The 16,222-nt window shown below is 40.2% G+C and overlaps 1 protein-coding gene across 2 annotated transcripts in view; it reads right to left on the reverse strand.

Annotated features, from left to right (window-relative positions):
• The window catches only part of LOC131139865 (protein kinase C-binding protein NELL1-like), a 238,263-nt gene that overhangs the window by 21,472 nt on the left and 200,569 nt on the right, over window positions 1-16,222 (reverse strand). For both annotated transcript variants that reach the window (XM_058089793.1, XM_058089792.1), the window contains exon 15: window positions 5,952-6,047. In XM_058089793.1, coding sequence (XP_057945776.1) covers window positions 5,952-6,047 — 96 coding nt within the window. The remainder of the gene's footprint in view (window positions 1-5,951; window positions 6,048-16,222) is intronic.

The raw sequence follows: 16,222 nt of genomic DNA on the forward strand, positions 1-16,222 counted from the left end.
ACCTCTGCTGTTCTCCTCTTTTACAGACACCTCCCTAGTCCTGGGCGGCGCCACGAGACACACCAGTAGCAATTTGAGTGAATCAACACAGCTCTTAGGCTCAGCTACTGCAATTTACAGCTACCAGTTTGTTTGCAGTTGTTTCGGGTCTCACCTTCCTGACTACTCATGCCTGCATGCAACACTTTGTCATTTTGGGACTCTAGTAAGTTCTTTGTAAAAGCTCTTTAATTCACTAATTAATTCATTAATTAATCATTAATTAAATGATTCTGCGGGCGGCACGGCGGTCGAGTGGTTAGCGCGCAGACCTCACAGCTAGGAGACCTGGGTTCAATTCCACCCTCGGCCCACCCTCTCTGTGTGGAGTTTGCATGTTCTCCCCGTGCATGCGTGGGTTTTCTCCGGGTACTCCGGTTTCCTCCCACATTCCAAAAACATGCTAGGTTAATTGGCCACTCCAAATTGTCCATAGGTATGAATGTGAGTGTGAATGGTTGTTTGTCTATATGTGCCCTGTGATTGGCTGGCGACCAGTCCAGGGTGTACCCCGCCTCTCGCCCGAAGACAGCTGGGATAGGCTCCAGCACCCCCCGCGACCCTCGTGAGGAAAAGCGGTAGAAAATGAATGAATGAATGAATGAATAAATGATTCTGCAATTTCTAGGATTCTTTTTGGAGTTCTTCTCATTACCATTACTGACACCTGGTGACCACTACCTATTGTTCACAGTGTCTTTAAATGCCTCTTCAGAATGCCTTGTAATTGTATTTTACTGTAGTTCATTTAGCCATTTCTATGCTTGAAAATACTTAATTTAAGCACAAAATATGTATGATATGTATATTTTTGTCTAATAATAGGCTATGTTCAAGCTTAAAAAAACGATGATTTATAAATTAACATTTTTCAAAAACGTGATAGCGTGAAACGGCAACATTTGAACCGCAAAATGGCAAGGAACGACAAATATGGCATCAAATTCAAATACATTTCCGGGTTGGACTAGTGCCAGAACAGGCTACTGCAAAAGAGAAAATGAAAAGTAAAATATGGAAATAAGCATACATAATTATTCATTCATTCATTCATTTATTTTCTACCGCATTTCCTCACAAGGGTTGCGGGGGGTGCTGGAGCCTATCCCAGCTGTCTTTGGGCGAGAGGCGGGGTACACCCTGGACTGGTCGCCAGCCAATCACAGGGCACATATAGACAAACAACCATTCACACTCACATTCATACCTATGGACAATTTGGAGTCACCAATTAACCTAGCATGTTTTTGGAATGTGGGAGGAAACCGGAGTACCCGGAGAAAACCCACGCATGCACGGGGCATGCACATGCAAATTCCACACAGAGAAGGCCATGGGTGGGATTGAACTCGGGTCTCCTAGCTGTGAGGTATGCGCGCTAACCACTCGACCGCCGTGCCGCCCACAATTAAATCACCACATCTTAAATACAAAATTTGAAAGGTAAGCAATGCACCAAGATGAGCCAATTCAAGAAACAACACAAGCAGTTGATGTTTGCAAAAGAGTCCTCTGTTATGTTTATCTATATTATTTCTATATTTATTATTATACTGATTATTATATACGATTATTAATTAGTATGGTAAAAACATTTTGACAATTATGTTACCAAAATGTATGAGGGTTCTCTGATCAGATGTGTGTCGGCCGATATCAGTGAAAAAGGACGGTATCGCCATCGGTCGATACTTGCTTTAAAACTCCCCTGCTGCAGCATTCAAAACAAGCAAGTCTGTGGGTCTTCCTGTCGTTATGAGAGTGATATAAGTTTTACACTTGGTAAAACGTGCCTTAAAAATGTCTCACTAATGTGGTGCTTTGGAAAGATTTAGATTGGTGCGGCATTCGAGGCTAAACACTTGGCAGTGTGTCGTGAGGTTGAGGCACCGGTCACAACCCGCTGTACTTGCAAGTGTGGGCAAAATATGGGGATAAGTAACGCCACAGGAAGCATTTGGGAGCATGCAGACTCTGTGTAGCACCTGCACTGCACTGACCATTTGCGCTTGAAGAGGGGGTCAGCTGCTTGTGCGCTGCACCTGCTTTTCATTCAGGTTTTCATTTAAAAGGGACCTTTTCGCACTTTTCTGATCTATAAATGTATTTAGAATGTTGTATTCTCGTGTTAAATGATGCCAAAGTTTCAGTTAAGGTTTGCACAATTGGAATGGTTCAAAACGCTGAGTTTCAAAAGGTGTGGTAAAACTGCCCCTTTGTGATGTCACAGAGGGGCGGACTTCCTTATATGGTTCATAGTTAGGAAGAACTTTGGGCGTGTGACCAATCACAGTGGAGTGGGCATGCCCAGAGGTGGGCCGTGGGTGGAATACATTAAAACAGACCATTTTTTCGGGAACCAGGAAATCCAAAGAAATACAGCTGAATAGGCGCAGATTCTGGAAGCACTAGAATGCTTTCTGTGCTGGTTATCGTGTGTAGCTGCTCTCGGAATCTACAACTACAAAGGGTCGAAAAAAGAGCATAATAGGTCCCCTAACAAACTGAATATTATCTATCTTAAATAAAGATAAATAAATTAAAACAGACCGTTATGGTAGGAAGTACAAATCAAAGGAAAATACAGATTGGAGTAGGTACAGATTCTGCAAAATCTAAAAAGTTTTCTTTGCGGGTTATTGTGTGTAGCTGCTCTATAGGAGACCACCACTCAAAGGGTTTGAAGGGTCAAAAAAATAGCATAATAGGTTCCCTTTAGAGCTGCACGGTAGACAAGTGGTTAGCGCGCAGGCCACAACCTGAGTTCAATTCCACCCTCGGCCATCTTTGCATGTTCTCCCCGTGCATGTGTGGGTTCTCTCTGGTTTCCTCCCACATTCCAAAAACATGCTAGGTTAATTGGTGACTCCAAATTGTCCATAGGTATGAATGTGAGTGTGAATGGTTGTTTGTCTGTATGTGCCCTGTGATTGGTTGGTGACAAGAGTGTACCCTGCCTCTCGCCAGAAGATAGCTGAGATAGGCTCCACCACGCCCGCGACCCTTGTGATGATGAGCGGTAGAAAATGAATGAATGAATGAAAGGTTCCCTTTAATAATGTGAGAAGACTACAAATGAATGCATTGTGAACTACAAAACGTGATTTGAGGATACCAGCATTTTGTTCATGTTCTGGTAAAACGAGCATATTGGCTTTTGTTTATTGGCTTTGATGGATTATGATGGATTTGATTGGTATTGGCAGCATGAAGTCCTGATCAGAACATCCCTAATATTGTTACATTACTGTACCACTTTTTTATGTATTAAGCAAATGACATATGGAATTCATGAAGTGAATAAATGTACTGCAACAGATGTGGAATGGATGGGGGGTAGGATTAAATAAGCTTTGCTTCTTCCTACTCCTTTTGGACGTGTGGAACTGTGAATTGAATGATGTGATGTATTCAATTGTAACTTCTATGCATGTTTAAATAAAATTACGTTATTCATCTCTTTGCTTGGCACCATTGCTGAGTTTTCATTTCCCCTCAACCTTTGACCTGATTTGCTAGCAGGCCATTTGTTTGAGTCAAATGTTACCAAGTGCTAAATTGGCTCTTCTCTGCATACTGGTTCCAACCTTCAAACAAGTCGTGATGTGGAAAAAAAATGTAAGAATGATACGGCTTAAGTATGCTGGAATGTCTTTTGCAAATGTTAGAGTCTTTCAAAGTCAGACATATTGCTTTTGAAGCAACAGCCTGTGACATTATTCATTCATGCTTATGGCGCTGACCTTGATACATGATTTACACTTCGTGCTTGGTCAAGTCACTGCACTAAATACCTGAAGGCTCACAAATAACTGATCCACTCTGAAATGCATTCAGTCCACTGCATTTGCTGTACCTACCACTCTACAACTTAAAACGCAATACAAACATCTACTCCTGATATGAATGAGTTCATAGGTTGGAAATGAAATCTGTTTACACCAAGATTGATGTCTGAAAGCAATTTTGTGTGTTAGTTCCCTGAGGGCAGTGCTTCCCAAACAGTGGGGCGCAGTGAACTGTCAAGGGGCGGGGGGGGGGGCTAGGAGTACTTTCAATGTTAGTGCAGACCTGCCAACACGTACAAATTTATAGTACTCAACATGGAATTTGACTCCTGGATATGCGTCTATGTTCTCCGTTTTGTTGCATTTTCCTGGTTTCAGTTTCAAGTTAATAAACAACAAACAAAATGGGGGTTGGGGGGTCGGGGGATAATTGAGAACCACTGCCTTAGGGCAAGGGTGTCCAAAACATTTTCCACCGAGGGCTGCATACTGAAAATCAAAGTGCATGGGGGCCCATTTGACATTTTTAATGAATTTTTAAATTTTGTAAAAAGGCAAAAAAAAAGTTATATATTTTATATTATTTATTATATTATTATATATATTACAGTAAACCTCGGATATATGGGATTCAATTGTTCCCACTGGTTTTGTCCGATATAAGCGAAATCCGATTTACGCATATACCGGAAAATGTCCGTTTTACGCATATATCAGATTTATATCCGGTATATGCGTAAATCGGATTTTATCCGTTATAAAAAGGCACTTCCTTGACTATGTTTCCAATGTACCTGGACGCGCAGGCAACGCTGCAAACGCTGCAAATGACGTCGTATAGCGGCCTGTCACGATTCGGCGAATCGGAGCGCCACGATGCGGCCATCCGATATATGCGAGGGAAATTTTATGGAAATGCATTGGAACGGGACTGGAGATTTTGTCCGAAATAGGCGAAATCCGTTATAAAAAATCAGATATATGCAATGAATTTTTATTGGAAATGCATTACAGAAAAATCGGTTCTTTTTTTATCTGTCCGTTGTGAGCGAATTTCCGATATATCCGACTCCGATATATCCGAGGTTTACTGTAGTTTTTTTCTTTTGCTCAAGTTTTACCATTTTGCTGTTTTTTTGTTTTTCTACAATGTATTAGTGGGCCAATAAAAACACAAGCCACAAATGGCCCCCAGCTGCACTTTAAACACCCTGCCTTAGGTAGTCATGCACAAATACTAAAGTTATCTGGGGATGTAAGGTGTCCTTTTTACAGATCTTTATTTGAGGCATCTCACATGGCATATTATATACTCCATTACGTCGATTAAATGTCACTATGTAGATGTCATTTGACATGTCAGCTGACATTAAGCTCATTTCCTGATTCACTTTTGCGCTTCCACGACAAAGTAAGTGCTGACCAGTGGTGACCAAGTGGTATCTCCAGCAATTTTCAACTTTATTATTCCAATTACAGATACACTAATTCGGCAGTAAGATGCCAATATCACAAACAAAAGTCATCAGTTCACTAGTAGGGGCTAGTTTCATGTAGAAAAGAAGTCAAGTGTTTTATGGATGTGCTTCACGTCCTGAACACCTGAATAGAAATGTGTCTACTCTATATTTTTGTTTGTGAAACTAAGATATCCAGATTTTTTCAATGGTATTTTTATTGTAATGAGGACAGAATTAACATTCCATAAAAAAAAAAAAAAAAAATTTGGTAATTGGTCAGAGAAAGGTCAGCGAAATGACCATTTCGCGACTTGAGGGCTCCAATAATGTTAAAACTGTATTCAGAAGGTCATATACAGGTTTTCTATATTCCGACTGAATTTACCGAATAAATGGAAGGAATTCTACTTTGTGGAAATTCACTTATCACAGAACTAATTAACCATCACAAACGAGGGGTTACAGTATTGTACTAAAGGGCCGGGACTAATTTGTGGTAACATAACCTGCCTGTTGAGGTCAGAATGATTTCTAGTTGTGGGCCAGTGAATGAATATGAATATGGACAGCATCAAATCGGATGGAGCCATATGAAAACACAGTTCATAAAGAGATGGAAAACATGTTCAGGAAAAGGTGAGATGGAAGTCATTCTCAGTCTTACCTGTCTCACAATAGCGTCCGGTGAATCCTGAAGGACAAACACATGTGTTGGGAGAGACACAAGTCCCGCCGCTCCTGCACCCGTCTTCGCAGAAAGCTGACAAGACAATAAGACCTCATTTTACAGTTCATTCATAAGTATCATGAGGTGCAAAATTATTTTCACAACTGCCATTGGAAGCAAGTTAGCACTTCTGTAATGTTTAAGCTGTTGCGCTCACACTATGGAAGAGTGGGAAATGAGTATGAAGGTAATTTTAGAACATTTAAAAATATATAATCAGTGTTGAAAGAACTCACACACAACCAAGATAAAGGTCAAAAGATGAACAAAGAGTGATAATGGTGCATAGTTAAGATTGTGAACTGATTTATTTTAATAGGATAAGAGGCCACACAGCGAGGAGACCCGAGTTCGATTCCACCCTCGGGCATCTCTGTATGCATTTTACATGTTCTCTTGGTTTACTCCGGATTCCTCCCACATTCCAAAAACATGCTAGGTTAATTGGCGGCTCCAAATTGTCCATAGGTATGAATGTGAGTGTGAATGGTTGTTTGTCTATATGTGCCCTGTGATTGGCTCGCCACCAGTCCAGGGTGTAAGACAGCTGGGATAGGCTCCAGCACCCCTGCGACCCTCACGAGGATAAGCTGTACAAAATGAATGAATAAATAAGATTATGTAACCATTTAGTTATTGTTGAAGTATTCATAACTTTTGTGAGTGCACTGTGCATTAATAATAATTAAGGAGCAGCAAAAAGCACAGCACATGTTTTGTTTTAGGAAATCTGCCCCCCCCCCCTGAAAAAAAAATCTCCACTATAAAAAAAGCAAAGTGAATGGAGATAATTTGTCAGAGCCTCTAACGAGCGGGATTCAGGCGTCCCGGAGGAAAGAAGAGGAAAAAAAAAACAGTTAATTGAGCAAGTTCATTAAAGAAAAATGACTAGAGTACGTCTAAGCTTAATTAATAACACGATTTGAAAGATGAGCCTTAATGGACTAAAGCATCTTTTTACAGTACAGTCACGTACTGTACATCGCACGTCACTCATTTTCTGCTTGTGAATGATCACTGCATTAGCTGGAAATTGTCCACACAACACAAATTCAGTTAAATCAGAATTTAATGCCAGAGGTATATTTTTTACACATATTTTACACGTAAAAGTGTCATGTAGTCTGCTATATGTGCACTTTGAGATCATTTATTTGATGTAAAGTGCGTTATAAATTTATTTTTATTATTATTATTATTATTATTACGACCAGTCCAGGTGTACCCCGCCTCTCGCCCCAAGAAGCTGGGATAGGCTCAGCACCCCCGTGACCCTTGTGAGGATAAGCGGTAAAAAATGAATGAATTATTATTATTATTATTATTATTATTATTATTATTATTATTATTATTATTATTATTATTATTATTATTATTATTATTATTATTATTATTATTATTATTATTATTATTATTATTATTATTATGACCAGTCCAGGGTGTACCCCACCTCTCGCCCCAAGACAGCTGGGATAGGCTCCAGCACCCCCGCGACCCTCGTGAGGATAAGCGGTAGAAAATGAATGTATTATTATTATTATTTTAATTATTATTATTATGTGCTTGTGTCCCTTTTTTCAGGAGCATTTTGTAAACATCAGACCACATCAAATAACGAAATTGATAAAACAGCTACTTCGACCATCAAAAGGTTGGCTCAAGCCATGATGCCAGGTTGTACGTTGAGTTTCAATTAAATATTTTGGAAAGAACAGGCGGGCCATATTCAAACACTTGGCGGGCCGGATGTGGCCCCCGGGCTGTAGTTTGCCCACCCCTGGGCTATACATTTTAGGAGCCTGATTGCGTCTGTACTAATAAACCCCACACTGAAATATTAATTGCACTTATATTGACTCAATCTGTCTCCGGCACTAATTATCAATTCCCCACCATCAGCACAATAGTGCCCGTCTTTTCCATCAAATGACTTTGATCTAAAATGGGGAGGGGAAACCACAATGACCATCGTAATACTTGTGATACATTAAGTGTATCTATATGGCTCTAATGAATTGGGCTGCAGTAGAATTAATGTTCAGGCATCATTAAGTCTTGTGAGTACCAATATGCATGATACTTTGTTAATCCTATGATGAAGTCTTCATTACACAAATTTGTCTTCACCCTGCCTCCTCATATTGTTCATGGGGCTGCGGGGATGTATTCTATATTAATGTTGCTGTCAGGGGAATACATAAAGGGATAAATTGGCATGAAGATGCAGAAGCAGATGCTTCCACACATGAATGGGATTTTTAAAACTTTTCTAAATGAGGAAAAATATAGACAGATGATCATAGTTTGTAACTGGATTTGTCTTTTAGCATCATCAGACTGGTATTGTTTTCTGCCGTGGAAGATTTTCTTAATTTATCAGTATCTCAGAAATGTTCACTCAACATCAGTTGACTGGCAAACCACCAAAGCTGGAGGAATAAGAGACATATTGGCTGGTGATCAATAAATTAGTTCAAGAAAAGGCCAACTTACACAAGCCAAACTAAAGATGGAGTCAAGTAGGTACTGCTAGGACTAACACTTTCCTGGGCCCCACCACTATGGCTCTGTTACATTACCAGTTACATTACCGAATAACCAGTACAAAGACCGCGTTCACTGTCACCCCGATGACCTCCAGTTAAACCATCACTGCTTAAGTGAGCTTGTTGCTGACTCGTGACTTCTCAAGACATGCTTATACTCACAGATTTGCTATTTGAGTTTCCCATTATGGGCCTAGATTGCTTTCCAGTGGGTGGTGAAAATGAAATCACTCCACTATGTGCCATAGCTAACAGCCCCGTTCACGGTCGTTGGGCATCTAAGGATCCATCTCAGAATCGAGGGTTGACGTGAACAATGAAAGCCAATGGGTACTCCACCAATTCAAAGGAATATTAAAAGTGCATTTTAATTAGAACATGGACGAGGCATTAGGTAACTTTCATGGATGCACTACTGAGTGGCGTCCTGCATTAATGCTTTGTTAGTCTTATGATAATCTTATGAGGGTTTAAAAAAGAAAAATGAAATCTGCAAGATAGTACATACACATATTTTATATATATATATTGCGTGTCCTCATTAGGGTTGTGGGATGTGACATGCAGCCTATCCCAGCTGACGTTAGGTGCGACATAGGGTAGACCAGTGTTTTTCAACCTTTTTTGAGCCACGACACGTTTTTTACATTAGAAAAACCTTGTGGCACACCACTAACCAAAAATGTTACAAAATGTCACCATGACCTCACACGTGCATCAATAAGTCTATGGGAGGAACAAGGTAGGTGTTGCCACACGGACCAATATTACATTGCTCTGCCAGTCTTTACACCACAGACACTCCACAGTAGCCACGTTTTTACATCACCACTTTTTCTCTTTCCCAATGACCTTTCGGGAAACAATGGTATCCATAGAAAGGAATATTCCAATCTCTTGTCTACATGCGCCGTGAAAATCAAACAAAATAGTCAATAGGGCATGCCCAGTAAAAGGTAAACATCAACATCACGTGATACCGGCTTCCCCAAGTTTTTCTTTCACTTGTTGGAATAACTCCGTATTGACAGTTTTTCGTCTGTCCAGTCTTGAAATTTAGTTTGAATCAAAAACAAACTTTGCTTAGTCCAGTGCCGATTGCTGGCCTCCATTTTTAAAAGTGAAGAACGTCTGGATCTGCGTGTTACGTCATATCTGAGCATGCGCTGAAAGAACGCACCCGGGATCAATTTAAACAGGAAAAGATCAAATTCAATCTTGCTAATATTTTATAATTAAACTCAGTACATGTTTTATATAGATATATATTTTCTTTTTTAATAAAACTGCACTTGTGAATAAAGTATAGAAGGGTTTAGATTCTGTTTCACAGATGGCGGTAATGCACAGGAAAGCTGCTTGCCAACCGCCAATAAACAACAGAAGAAGAAAAACACCACGAAGAAGAAGACACCCTGACAACTTTCCGTTTGAGCGGGTACAAGATACCTCAATCGGATTGGTTAAAGGAATATTCCATCCCTGTTCAATTCTTTCCGTTTGAGCAAATAAACCAAATGCAATTGGAATATTTGGGTCCATGTATACTATTGACATAATGGCTATTGACATAATATTTGCAAATGATGATTAATAAATGTTAATTATAAAAAGTGATATTGGATAATTCCTCACGGCACACCTGACGGTTTCTCAAGGTACACGAGTGGTGCCGCGGCACAGTGGTTGAAAACCACTGGGGTAGAGCCTTGACTGGTTGCCAGTTGATTGCAGGGTCTAGAGTCACCTTTTTCACATTATTTTTTAGCAGTTGCATCAAATTTTTAATGAAATAACCAAGAGGAAATGCATGTTCTCCCCCCGTGCATGCGTGGGTTTTCCTCCCACATTCCAAAAACATGCTAGGTTAATTGGCGACTCCAAATTGTCCATAGGTATGAATGTGAGTGTGAATGGTTGTTTGTCTATATGTGCCCTGTGATTAGCTGGGGACCAGTCTAGGGTCGCCCGAAGACAGTTGGGATAGGCTCCAGCACTGCTGCGACCCTTGTGAGGATAAGCGGTAGAAAATGAATGAGCCAAGAGGAAAATATCAAAAATGATATGGTATTCCTCCATATTTGGTGGACATTTCAACATTGAGCATAAACCATGATTCAACATGAGTCCTGTGAAGCTCAGTACTAAAAGTACTAAAGGTACTTAAGGTAATACATCACTAAAGGTGCTGACATCAGTGTGGGTCATTGACTTGACTATGAGTGAAAACAACAATGGCCCACATGACAAGACAGTGACCACTGAAACTAAATTCAGTGTCAGGTTAGAATGGATGTACATTTCTGTGGTGTGTAAACTTCACCGATGACATCGCTCAAGCATGAACCATATGACAAAAAGCCGGCTAAGGTCGCTGAGGTTAAAGATTGATGAGATAAGGGACATGTTCCCTGGTCTTAGGTCAACTGAGCTGTTGAAATTGGCGAAAAATCAAATTAAATTTAATGCTTTTTGGCAGCTGGTTTTACAGCTTTCAGATCAGTATGAGTCAAGCCAGTTCATTATTCTTACCCTCCGGGGTACATGTCACTTCCTGGTTTCGCATATGAAAGTCTACTGAAATTATTCCAGACTAGTCACAAAATAAAAAAAATACTTAGTTCACCCCTTGACTGGACTGTGTGTTTGGCCTTTATTTAACATTACAGATAATGACCGCACTTACAGGACATTAAGGGTGTTTTATATTTTTGTATTTTTTTTTCCAACCAGCAAAATGTATCTGCAGAGGCTTGGGCGGGCAGATGATCAATACAGTTGACATGGCTAGTTATTCCCCCAAGAGCAAGAGCTTTCAGAGAATTCTTCCTCTAAAGTTCAAACAGCTTAAGGATGAGGTGCTTCAAGGCAAGAAATTGTATGTTCCAGAAAGAGTGGAAAAATCCTTGGGACGCACCTCCTCATTAATGCATGAATCAGTCAGGGTTGTTCTGGATCTCCCAGCTCCAGTGTGATTTTTATTCCTTCCACTAATGCCGCAAGCTTTGTGGGAACAGAAGAAGGGCTCTTTCACTTCTAGCATGACTGTGCCCCAGTGCACAAAGAGAGGTCCATAATGTTTGGTATGAAAGAACTTGAGAGTCCCGGACCTCTACGCCATCATGAACCTTTGGGGTGATTGACTATGTATGTAAGTGAAGTTTCCCTGCAGCAGTTTTCGCCAGCCGCCTCGAGCTACATAAGCCGTGTCCCATGTTACACAGACCAGTTATGTTTTTATGTTATAGTGGGCAGCGGTTTGGCAAAAGTTTAGGTCGCTTTAAATTTGGGTATAGCAACATGAAGAGCATATACAACAACAACTGAGATGGTTTTTGCTCAAGCTTAACAGGGGAATGGAAAACATGCGCAGGCTGACATTAACATCTCTCTAATGACACATTTTCTTGAGATAATTCTATTTTTTAAACGGCCCAAGAGAATGCCTTCCCATTAAGAATGAACAGCGAGTGCTTTAATCTGTTCCCAAAGGTGAGCTATACTCCTCAGAGGTACTAATCCTTGTAAAAAAAAAGTACACATTTAACACCTACTTGCACAGATAAATATGACATCTCTCGATATTAGGGGTGTAACAATTTATCCACTGCATCAATTTGTCAATTTATCTTCCCATAATCCAACTACCTGTGTTCTGCAAGTTGCCATTCCGGACGACATACACTATAGGTCAAAAGTTTTTGAACACTCCAATTTCTCTGGAGAAAAAAAAAACTAAATTTTTAAATGTCAAAGGACACCTGCTATGCTTTTCTGACCTATAAATGTAGTTAGAATGTTGTATTAAATTGCGTTAAATGATGCCAACATTTCAGATAATGAGGTTTGCACATTTGGAAGCAAGAAAGAAAGTTTGAAAGAAGTTTGGGATGACTCAAAACGCTCAGTTTGAGAAGGTGTGGTAAAACTGCCCCTTTTGTGATGTCACAGACGAGTGGACATGGGCGGGGCTTTAAGCCAGATAAGGTGTCTGCCCTCACCCAAGCTCTGCTTCTGTGTTTACACGAGCAATAGCTCGTAAGGGAAAGCCACATTTGTTTACAATTCCTAAAGATGCCTCCATCAGGCACAAGTGGTTGGAGTTTCTGATTCCCTAGCAGTAAAAGAAATGCATTTTAATCTGTCAACGGCATTTCGCTGGACTGTTTAGTGAACATGGGCCACGATGCAGCTGGACTAGCCGACAAACTTGCTGAAGCCTGACGCCTTTTGATACGTCAAGCAGTAAGTAACAGTTCATCAGTGTCCTAACTGTGTTTATTTTGTGTAAGCCATGGAGCAAAATCGCTTGTCTGTGTAGCATTATAGAGTGAGCATACAGGGAGCGAGGTTGCTAATAGCCGTTTCCCACCACAATTAGTGGCTCTACCCGAGTTTTTTTAAACACTGGTAGTCCCACAAAACACATAACACGTTACGGATGCTGAAAAAACCTAACTGCTTTTCTTGAGAAACCTCAGACTGTCTAGTCTCTACTTCCATTTTGGGTCCCAACACATATGACGTATGTTAAAAGCGGACATTTTAAAAAGATAAATCGCCGTTTATTATCATCTCCTATCCTGTTTATCAATTCCTATAAAGTTGGGTTCGCAGTTAGCGGCACAAACTGGAAGTCATTTTCAGCACTCAGGAGTGTGACCAACCACAGCGGAGTGGGCGTGCCTGTAGGCGGGCCATTGGTGGAATAAAGAGAAAAAAAGTTTTTGCAGGAACCACAAAATCCAAAGAAATACAGCTGAATAGGGGCAGATTCCGGAAGTAGTATTGAGCTTTGTGTGCCGGTTATTGTGTGTAGCTGCTCTATAGTAGTCCACAACAAAGGGCCGAAAAATGAGCATAATGGGTTCCTTTAAACCTTAACTCATGGATCAGAGCTTCAGGACAAGATAAATGTATGTAGGATATACATTCATTGTAATATCTATTTTCTGATGAAATTTAATTTAAATCTGATTACTGAATTGTATCGTATCAAATCCTTATTAAAAGGGATTGTTAGAACCCTTCTTGTCAGTACACCTGTATCCCACAGGTTTGTGTTTTGGGAAAATCTTTTTTTTCAAATTAACTGTTACTTTTCTAAGAAAAGAGCAGACAGAAAATAAACAATAAAAATACTGGCTCTATATGCAAAAATGTGTGTGGCAAAACATTAAATGGAAAATTAGCCATTCCCATCATGTATGGATGATTTTATCTATTTTAATCTGTGGAGGAGTCACAGGGGCATGAAGCTATCAGAGGAGCAAAAAGGGGAGGTGCATGGACGCCCTTGGCGGTTGGATGTGAGGAGCTTACATAACTACCGGCTGAGCGGCATGAGTGAATCCCGACGTCAAAATCCATTATTGAAACATACACACATACACACGCACGCATCGAGGTAGCTGACGCCACTGTTTTCACCAACCTCTGCTGTTTCACTGATAAGATGGAGTTTACTGCTGAGGGGCATGATGTAGTGCTGGAATTACCCATGACACATGAAGCCAGACTCTGGAGGAGGGATACGTACACAGAACACACACACAACCTGATGTGCATTTGATTTTCTGAGGAGATTGTGATGACTTGTTGGTTCTTAGCTTTTAGAATCATGGGGACGTGCGTGCAACTGCATGCACATTATTGCACTTGTGCATGACAGCTGAGATATGTCATAAAATGAGTAACCAACAGACGTTACTTATTTGACAGAAATTAAGGACAATTCTAATAAAATAAATTGTCTCTGTCACAGAAAGTTCCTGAAAAAATAAATAAATAAAGAGGACCTATTATGGTTTTTCCCACTTTTCCGAGCTACAAACGTGGTTAGTATGTTGTATTCTTATGTTAAACGATGAAATGAAAGTTTCACATAATGAGGTTTGGGATGGTTCAAAATGCTTGGTTTCAAAAAGCGTGATTAAACTGCGCCTTTGTGATGCCACAGAGGGGCAAACTTCCTTATATATGAACTCCCTGCCCTCCCTCTGCTTACCCAAGCTCTACTTCTCTGTTACTTCTCTTACTTATGTTATTGTATTGATTCCCAGCAAGAGAAAAATATTTTCATTTGTTAATGGCATTTCACACAGGACTGCTTTTGTGAACATGAACGTGAAATTCGTTAATATCTGTATTCGTGTTAAAAAAAAAAAAGCTCATTATGTATTCACTCTTCAGGCTCTGTGGCCAGTGGAACACATTGACCGCCTCTCCTAAGACATGCTGCAGCCACAGAGAAGCTCAGTGGTGCTTCACAAAGTGAAATTGGGAAGTTTGGAAGGCGTTTGTCACAATGCTGAAGTAAATCTAAAGTTACTTGGTAAACTTGTTCCGTAACACGCTGTGCAGGCCTGCACCGACTGGCCACAACAGTACAACAAAGTACAGGTAAAAGCATTCTGCAATTATCGCTGGCATAAAATATTACTACCGTTTCAATACAGTGCAGTATGTACCTTGCAATCTTAAACTTCTTTCAAAAAATACAGTGTTTTTAACAGGGGCACGGACGTGCATCAGTCACTGATGGTGTTTTTTTTTTAAGGCTTTTTTGCAGGTGGTGGCTGGTGAGACAAAGGCAGTTGGAAAGCTGATTGTAGTACTGAACATGGTGCTTTTGAGAAAAAAAAAACATTATTGTTATGTTTATTACCATGTTTGCAACACAGCTCATATATATGAAATAATTATAACATATGTAAATCATTAAAGAAAAAAATCTCGAGGACCACTTATACACATACACATTTCGCTGCATAATAAACAATGCATATAGAACTTCTGATCAATCCATGTCTATTTCAGATTTAAAATAATGTACAGCTTTAAGCCCCGCCCATTTCCGTTCAAACCACAACCAGTATGCACACTCTGAGTACGGCTATGGATTAAGATAATTTAGATGGGTGAACAGATACAGATACAGATATAGATACAGTGATGTACTCGCTCATCCCTAGTAGCTTTGATACAGCTGAAAGCAGAGGGATCTGTGTTTGTTACACAGCAGCTTCATCACAGTGAGACACAAACAAAATAAATAATTGTCTCAAATGATGATGGCCAGGAAGCTTAAAAATTTACATATTCTTTGCTCAATTAAAAAAAAAAAACAGCCTGCCCTCTAGCAGAGTCTACACACACCAGAAATTGCTACATGTGTTGCTTCTATTAAAACGAGATGAGCGGGAGCAATAATTATGTAAACATCAAATTAGATACTTCACACTGAAGGAAAAATCAAGGCTGTACCCAAACCTCCCCCTCTTCTTGCCTATTGCCTGCCACCTTCTTTTCTACAGTAAACACCCTCCCTTGATATTTCAGAATACATTATCTTGAACTCCATTGCTTGCTGTTCCTCTGTGATTAGTCCCAGTAAGATGAGAACAGCCTGAATCAATGCTTTTGTCTCCTGACAATGTCTAGCCTCACTACTCTAACCCCTTGGTCTATAAAAACTAGCCCTTGGAAATGAAATGGGCCGTGAAAGCGATTACCTTACTGATTGTGCGACTGACAAAAGCTCAGCAATAAGCAGCTGATCATTAAATTGACACCGGAGACAATGGTGATCTATTATGGCATCCCTTGCTCTGGCTCGACTATTGAGGTCTATTTATCGGGGTCTGACACAATAAAATGGCA

This window comes from Doryrhamphus excisus, chromosome 12 (genome assembly GCF_030265055.1).
Source record: "Doryrhamphus excisus isolate RoL2022-K1 chromosome 12, RoL_Dexc_1.0, whole genome shotgun sequence".
Taxonomy (NCBI): Eukaryota; Metazoa; Chordata; class Actinopteri; order Syngnathiformes; family Syngnathidae; genus Doryrhamphus; species Doryrhamphus excisus.